Source organism: Canis lupus, chromosome 2 (assembly GCF_048164855.1).
Source record: "Canis lupus baileyi chromosome 2, mCanLup2.hap1, whole genome shotgun sequence".
Lineage (NCBI taxonomy): Eukaryota > Metazoa > Chordata > Mammalia > Carnivora > Canidae > Canis > Canis lupus.
The window spans coordinates 65,952,924-65,961,952 of NC_132839.1; the positions used below are offsets into that span (position 1 = coordinate 65,952,924).

The window sequence follows — 9,029 nt, forward strand, 5'->3', positions numbered from 1 at the left end:
GAGAATAAAATGTAAAATCAGTTTTTCTTTTTTTTTTTTAAGACTTTATTTATTTATTTGATAGAGACCACACACAAGCAGGGAGAGCAGCAGGTGGTGGGGGGAAGTAGGCTCCCCACTGAACAGGGAGCCTAGCTAGGGGTTCTATCCTAGGATGCTGGGATCATGACCTGAGTTGAAGGCAGACGCTCAACTGACTGAGCCACCCAGGTTCCTATAAAATCAGCTTTTCAACTTGATACCACCTGCCAGCGACCAGATTGCTTGAGACATGTATCCAACCACCAATCTTAACCTACATGTGGTCACCAATTGTGTCCAGACTCTGTGGAACCCCCAATAGAAACCTGACATCCGTCATTTAAATCTTTGATGAAGAAAAGAATGACATAACCTCAAGCTGATTATGAGAAAAACACTAGGCAAACTCCAAAAGGGACATAGTCTCAAAACACCTGCCCAGTCCTCCTGAAAATTCCCAAGGTCATTAAAAACAAGGAACAGCCGGAAAACATCACAGGCAAGAAGAGCCTAAAAAGTCATGAACACTTAATGTCACATGGAATCTTGGCTGGGATCCTCCATTAGGAGATGAAAACTTATATTCACATCCAAATTTCCACATGAATGTTTATAACAGCTTTATTCATAATTGCCAAACATGTCACAAGAAACCAATAGATCCCCTTAGTAGGTAAGTGGATAAACTGTGGTGCATCCAGACAATGAAATGTTATTCTGTGCTAAAAAGAAATGAGCTACCAAACCATGAAAAGACATGGTGGAAATTTAAAATCTTATTACTGAGTGAAAGAAGACAATCTGAAAAGAATAAATTCTGTAGAATTCTAACTATATGACATTCATGAGAGACAAAACTATGAAGATGATAAAAAGACTGGATATTACTGAGTATTAAATAGGTGGGATATAGAGGATTTTTAGGGCAGTGAAACTATTCTTTATGATGCTATAATTATGAATTATGTCATTATACATTCGTCAAAATACATAGATTTTACAAGAGTAAACTATTATGGAAACTGTGGACTTTGATTTGTATTTCCCTGATGGCAAGTGATGCGGAGCATTTTCTCATGTGCTTGTTGGTCCTGTGTATGTCTTCTTTGGTGGAATTTCTGTTCATGTCTTTTGCCCATTTCATGATTGGATTGTTTGTTTCTTTGCTGTTGAGTTTCATAAGCTCTTTATAGATCTTGGATACTAGCCCTTTATCTGATATGTCATTTGCAAATATCTTCTCCTATTCTGTAGGTTGTCTTTTAGTTTTGTTGACTGTTATCTTTAGCTGTGCAGAAGCTTTTTATCTTAAGTCCAATAGTTCATTTTTGCTTTTGTTTCCCTTGCCTTCATAGACGTATCTTGCAAGAAGTTGCTGTGGCCAAGTTCAAAAAGGGTGTTGCCTATGTTCTCCTCTAGGATTTTGATGGATTCGTGTCTCACATTTAGATCTTTCATCCATTTTGAATTTATCTTTGTTTATGGTATAAGAGAACGGTCTAGTTTCATTCTTCTACATGTGGCTGTGCAATTTTCCCAGCACCATTTAACAAGACAGAAAATAACAAATGTTGGAGAGGATGTGGAGAAAGGGGAACCTTCTTGCACTGTTGGTGGAAATGTGAACTGGTTCAGCCACTCTAGGAAACTGTGTGGAGGTTCCTCAAAGAATTAAAAATAGAGCTACCCTATGACCCAGCAATTGCACTACTGGGGATTTACCCCAAAGATACAGATGCAGTGAAAAACCAGGACACCTGCACCCCGATGTTCATAGCAGCAATGTCCACAACAGCCAAACTGTGGAAGGAGCCTCGGTATCCATCAAAAGATGAATGGATAAAGAAGGTGTGGTCTATGTATACAATGGAATATTACTCAGCCATTGGAAATGACAAATACCCACCATTTGCTTCAATGTGGATGGAAGTGAAGGGTATTATGCTGAGTGAAGTAAGTCAATTGGAGATGGACAATCATTATATGGTTTCACTCATACAGGGAATATTAAAAATAGTGAAAGGGATTAAAGGAGGGAAAATGAGTGGGAAAAATTAGAGAGGGTGGCAAAACATGAGAGACTCCTAACTCTGGGAAACAAACAAGGGATAGTGGAAGGGGAGGCGGGCAGGGGGATGGGGTGACTGGGTGATGGCACTGAGGGGGGCACTTGACGGGATGAGCACTGGGTGTTATACTATGTGTTGGCAAATTGATCTTCAACTATATATATATGTGTGTGTGTGTATATATATATATATATATTTATATATATATATATATATATGAAAGAAACTGGACTTTGGGTAATTACAATGTGTCACGAAAGGTTCATCAACTATAATGGTTGTACCATTCCAATGGAGGATATTGACAGTGTGAGTAGCTGTGTCAGAGAGCAACAGGGGATGGATAGATAGACAGATAGATAGATAGATAGATAGATAGATAGATGATAGGTATGCTCTGGGAATTTTGCTGGGAACCAAAAACTACACTTTAAAACAAATTCTATTAATGATTATAAAAAGAATACTAGGGATCCCTGGGTGGGGCAGCAGTTTAGCGCCTGCCTTTGGCCCAGGGCGCAGTCCTGGAGACCCGGAATCGAATCCCATGTTGGGCTCCCGGTGCATGGAGCCTGCTTCTCCCTCTGCCTGTGTCTCTGCCTCTCTCTCTCTCTCTCTGTGTGACTATCATAAATAAATAAAAATTTTTAAAAAATTAAAAAAAGAATGCTAGGTAAAAAGTATGAAGGCTGAACAAAGTATGGAATTTAACTAGTAATAATATATTCATGTTGGTTCAATAGTTTTATAACTATAGCACTATAATGAAAAAGAATGGGTGATACAGAGACCTGGGGGGGGATGCAGGGTAAGGTACCAACTTTACAAATGTTTTGTTAAGGGTAATAATATTCTTATGTTTGAAACTATATAAATTTAGAATGAGGAAAGAAAGAATTTACAATTTATTAGTTTGGGCACATTAATTTCTTTTTAATAAGAATATTGGAATTGGCTTCCACTTAATTATTCTCTAGGAGTATGCCAGGCATGTGCATAGCCCACATGAGCCTCAGCTCCATGTCTATATCATGAAGACCCAGGGTGCACTTTCCTCTTGGGGTTTGTGTGGGAAAAAGTCAGTGAGCCTTTCTTTACATACTTCTCCAATATGCAGTAATCTGCTTCATTCTGGGAGCATGCGGAGGCAGTGGGAACCTGCTGTGGACAGCCTTGGTGGGGCTCCAAACCTCTCCAGTTTCCCCAGGGCACTATAGTACAAGTGCATCATTTTCTTAGTATATGGAGACATAAAATAATAACACAGTTTCAGCACAATGCTAGTACATTGTGTAACTAACAGGGAGTGACAGTCTGTTTCTCTCCATGAACACCCATAAAAGGGTGCAGGGGCATGGACAAGGATGAAGGGACCAATGATACCAACAGGGAAGAGATGACATTTGAGCTGAATCTTGAAGGATGAACAGGTGTATGCCTGGCAAAGTAGTACTGGAAGGACACACCAAGTAAGGGAACAGCAGAATCAAAGACAGGAGGGGAACAAGCAAGTGCACCAGGTATTCAGGAAATGTTGGGCCAGTGGTTAATGTGGCCTGATTGGAGGGTGTGTGTGTGTGCGCGCATGTGCGCGCGTTCAGAATGAGTTCAGAATGACAAGCTGAGCCAACAGGGAAAGAACTATACAGCTTGGTCTAATATTTTACCCTTGCTTGGAATAGAACAAGCAAGGCAGAAGTTGGGATGAGATCACAGAAGACTAAATGTCCATGCAAAGCTAGAGGAGGAAGTTCCATGTTCCCTGGCAAAATTTAGAGATAATTCTCAGAAAAGATCCTGGGGTCCACGTTTTCTTTATAAATATGCCTTATGTTCTAACCTACAGTATTCTTCCAGAAAGAACCCGACTGCCTCTTAAGGGTCAAGATGAATTTCTCATTTTGCAGAAGATCACTATGGTCTATTGCTTTCTGGGAAACAAAGCGGTTTTATTTTGCCTATGTCCAGATAATCATCCACTAAAACATCAGGTCATGGTTCAATAAGGTGTTCAGGACAATGGGGACGAGGGGGAAATAGCCACCTCCAATACAATTCATGAAGAAACTCTTTAAACCACTGAGTGAATTGATCAATATCCATACCTCTGTGACCTTGAAATTCCCAAATAGGTAGCTCTTGGATGGAAGCCAACCATAGTTAGGACTTTTGCATCTTTATTGTGAGCCAGGACACTGTTTTTAGAAAATCTCTATTAGATACCAACCCAATTTCATATCCACACATCTGGATGTTAATCTATTTTTTTAAAAGTACATGAAGTCTCCACATTTATTTTTACTAATGTATATGTGAAAAGAGTTCATGAGTTCTGAAAATACTGACCCCTATGCCAACATTCTCTCAGTCAATCAATGCTGGATGTTGACACTTAGATATCAGGACTACCCAGTTTGCCACAATCCCCATCATTCCTTTTGTCCCTGACCCCCAAAGACAAGGGTCAGTTGGCATTTACTATCACTCTGGTGTTATTGTTTCTTCAAACCTGAGTTAAATAGAAAATGAATGATTTCTTGAGTCCAAAAATCATGAAAGGTGAGGTGACAAAATGTAGTGAGATCCACATCTTTGTGAAATGAGTCTCCTTCAATATGTTTGTGAAAACTAAGTATGTCTGTTTTTAACAAATACACCTTGAAACCCCAGTTTGAGCCAAATCTGTTCTGCTTCATTTTATGTGAATAGCTTAGCCCCATAAAATATTTAATGTGAGCCCAAAATAAAGTACTGCTATTGTCAGCAATCTATAGATGAACAAATGGAGGTTCAGAGAGGTTAACTGGTTGGAGAAGGTCACACAGCCAAAAGAATACTATCTCCAGGATTCCACATAGATCATTCTAGTGTAAGACTCTCCCTATAGAACACTGACCAGAGGGAAGTCTGTCTGTGTGACCTGAAAGTGAATATTTACAGCAGAAATCCCCAGACCACTTTTAACCAGCCTTTCAGAACCATAGATTCCTTTGCCCCTATGGTAATTTCAGGTGCTTCTGTGAAAACGGACTTAGAAACTGGGATGGCTTTTCCAGTTTCAGTCAATCATTCACAAACATTTTCTTGAGACAGTGGGAAAGATCAGACAGTGCATGTGGGGAGTCCCAGTGCTCAATTCTGGGCTTCTCATCCTACCATCTCTGTGACCTTGGACAAGCCCTGAATATCAATACGCTCCAATTTTCCATCTGTAAAATAATAGGAATCCTTGTTACCATATCATGGGGTGGATATTATGGGAATTCAAGGACCACGTTAGGTAAAATGGGCAACACTAGGGCTTGGCAGCTATGGTAGTTTTGTTATTGTTTATAATTCTCCACGGATTTTGCTGCCACAGTCCTCATCCCATTAGGAGGGACTTTGCAAGGCTGAACTGCTCGCCTATCCCGGCCCCTGGGGGAAAGGGAAGGTCTTGGAGGAAGCAGGTCTAATGTCCTGCAGTACCTCCCTCCCACAGGATTACACCATTACACCAACCACTTTCCCTGCAGGAACTGGCTCCCTCCCAAGGGGCGTGGCTGGGAGGAGTGTGATAAAGATAGACAGGTGTGTGTGTGTGTGTGTGTGTGTGTGTGTGTGTGTGTGTGTTGTAAAATCCTGTCGGTCTTCAATAAAAAGAGCCTTCCCTGCCTGGCACGGCAGATGAGACAGCTGTAAGCCTGCAAGCTCACTCTCACATCTGGGATTACACTGGATCTGCATACTCAGAACAAGGTAAGAGTCTGGCTCTTTTAAGAGTTTCAGTCCCCACCTTTCTTTTCACTTCCCTGAGGACCTCAGGATCCTGGGTTATGGATCTTATCAGGGACACATGGGGGCTGAGTCTCAATGCCCTGATGAAAAAGTGGGTCTTCACATGGCATGCCTAGGCACCTGTCCATGCTTCATTCAGGAGCCCACATACCTGTGACTGTCTCTCTTTCTCAATTCTGAGGAGAGGCCACAAGCCCAAGGTGGAAATAAGACCTGGACCATTTTCTGGGCCTGCCCCATATACAAGCAAAATCTATATTTTCTTTTTAAGTGGGGCACTGACAGTATGAATCATCTTATCATGAATTATACCAAATGAAACCCTGAGTAGTTTGTAACTTTATTTGTTGTCAGTATTTTCCAAAGGACAGAGTAAAGCTGAAACGCAATAAGTGAGCAAACTTGGTGGTTGGTGGTATAAAAGATCAAAGAGATAAGTTCTGGCTCCTTTCCCAGGTTTGTCACTTGCCCAATAAGGGATATTGAGCAATTTATTTACAGTATGAGCCTGAATTTTCACATCTGTTACCTGGGGTGATTTATTTTTACTTACCAAGCACAGCTTTTCTTTTTTTTTTTTTAAGATTTTATTTGTTTATTTGAGAGAGAGAGAGAGCATGTATGCATGAGAGAGAGAGAGAGAGAGAGCGCACAAGCGGTGGGGAGTAGCAGAGCCAGAAGGAGAAGCAGACTCTCCACTGAGCAGAGAGCCTGATGGGGGCTGGATCCAGGATCCCAAGACCATGACCTGAGCCAAAGGCAGATGCTTAATGGACTGAGCCACCGAGGCACCCATGCAGTGATTTATTTTTAAAAGCATTGGTTGAGTGCTTTCTATATGCCTAGCACTGTGCCACCCAGGGCTCCAGAAATCATTTAGGTATCATCCTTCCCTTCAACTTCCTAATCTAAATGTTGTGGTAAAAATTCACCCCATCCAGGCTGGTTCACTTTGCGTAGTCAAATGGTATGACCTCCCCTCCTTCATGCCTTTCCTTATGCTTTTATTGCACCCTAAATGCCCCCCTCACAAACCCATCTATGTCAGAGTGTCCAAATCCCACACATGTTGAATGTCGGATCAAACGTCATCCTTCATGTCATTTGCCATGTCCATTCTTGTTGTGTGGTCACCTGAGTCCATGTAGAACTAGGTTAGAAATCTATCACATGGAGCCAGAGGAGACTTTGGGAATGATCACACCTAAAACCTCAGTATCCAGAGGAACTGAGACCAGAGGGGAAAGTGACTTGGCCAAGATCAAGTTGGGGACAGGATTGGGACAGACTCCTTGTCAATGCTATTTATATTGTTCAAAAATTTGTTTCTAATCTCTTTAAGATGTGACCTACTCATTCACATTAATAAAGCCAACATCTAGTCTGAGGCATGGTATATAGCAGATGCTCCATAAATGCTTGTTTAATGAGTAAATGAAGGAGTGAGTGAGTGAGTGAGTGAGTGAGTGAGTGAGTGAATGCAGGGGTAAAGGAGTAGTAAATGAGGGATGAGACTTTATTTGGCTCAGAGAGTGGTGAAGGAATGGAGAAAGAGTAGGAGGTTTTTGACATTCAGGACTCAAGTCAAGCAGAAATGTGAATAGATAGGCCGCTAGTCTAGTAATTCCAGGAACCAGAAGAATTCTTGATCTCACTTCTAAGCAAGGAGGCATGTGTCAGGGTATAGGGAGGGTCATCCTGCAGCACTGTATTGCTGAACTACTGCCCAGCACTGACTCACCTGCTCTTGTCAAACAGGTTCCCACCAAGCTGAAGACATGAGGATCCATAGCCTCACCCTGCTCTCCTTCCTTCTTCTGGCTGTTCAGGTATCATTGGTAAAGGGCAAAAAGGAAGTAAAAAATAGACATGTCAGCAAAGGCACCAGAGATAAATTGCGTGCTCTGGGAGAGACCCATACTGAGCCACACAAGCAACTGACCAAAGGCAAATTTGTCACTCGAGACCATGCCAACTGCAGATGGGTGGTGACTGAGCAAGAAGAGGGTATCGCCCTGAAGGTTGAGTGTACCCGACAGGATAACAAGTTTTCCTGTGTCTTTACTGGCAATCCAACTTTCTGCCTAGAGTCAAACAAAAAGAATGTCTATTGGAAACAAATTGGCCGGAACCTGCGTTCTCAAAAGGTCATCTGTGGGGATGCCAAAACCATCCTGAAAACCAAGGTGTGCAGAAAGAAGTTTCCAGAGTCTAATCTCAAGCTGGTGAACTCCACTCTGATTTGGACCAAGAAACCCAGCCAGGAATTAACAGAGCCCTCTCCCAGGGAGCAGAGCAAAGTCAGTAAGGCCTCCCTGGTGGAACCTAACAAGGTCAAAGAGTTATTCCCTAAGGAGCAGATAAAGGTCAAAGAGAACATCCCTTCTGGCTCAGTGGAGACCCAGACCATAGCCACCAAAGACCCCAAGTGTGAGGAAGATCCGGACTTAATAAAGCAGTCAAAGATAGCCCTGGACTACTGTGGGGAATCCTGGGGGTCTCTCTGCAAATTCTTCATCACCATGGTCCAGGGGAATTCATGCTAATGAGATCAAAAGAGAACAAAGTTCTTTAGGAGGTTTTATGTCAAAGCCCTTCAGTATGTGGTACAGCGCTCTGAATAAGATGAACATTTGTGCTATGAGAGTGCAGTGGAATATTTAAATGGGTTTTATAACTTTTGTTTTTGTGTTTTGGAGTTTACTTTATATTCATTTCCTTAAATTTTATTTTCAGAGGTTGTTTACCTCAGCATATGTTTCTACGGCTGACAAAGCTATGTGTATATAAGCAGTATACATTCTTTGATCTAAATGAACCAGAATGATGATTCCAGTGCATTGCACTTTCTGCTAAACTAACAAAGTTAATAAAGCTCTGGGTGTTTTTCAGAAATATGTTCAACCATTTTTTGTTTCTTTATGTATACTTTCAATGAACTCATAAACAGTCCCCATATATCAGTGGGAAAAATATGTAAGTAATGACTTTTTGTTCCCTACCCATCCTACGTCATTTCCAAATGTGACCCATTCCAGAATCTTTACCTTTATCCTTTCATCCACTGGTCTGTGGTGCTTGTTGCTTACTGTGCCGTAATAATTAGGATCCCTGATTTCAAGTGGGATAAATAAGGCATGGTGTGATTAAAAACACAAATCA

General features: G+C 41.5%; 1 protein-coding gene across 1 annotated transcript; it reads left to right on the plus strand.

Annotated features, from left to right (window-relative positions):
• The first annotated feature begins 5,676 nt into the window (after nucleotides 1-5,676).
• FGFBP1 (fibroblast growth factor binding protein 1) lies at nucleotides 5,677-8,762 on the plus strand. The gene is made up of 2 exons (XM_072805064.1): nucleotides 5,677-5,828; nucleotides 7,626-8,762. The coding sequence occupies exon 2, from the start codon at nucleotides 7,646-7,648 to the stop codon at nucleotides 8,411-8,413; it is 768 nt and encodes a 255-aa protein (XP_072661165.1). The 5' UTR covers nucleotides 5,677-5,828; nucleotides 7,626-7,645; the 3' UTR covers nucleotides 8,414-8,762.
• The last annotated feature ends 267 nt before the right edge of the window (nucleotides 8,763-9,029 follow it).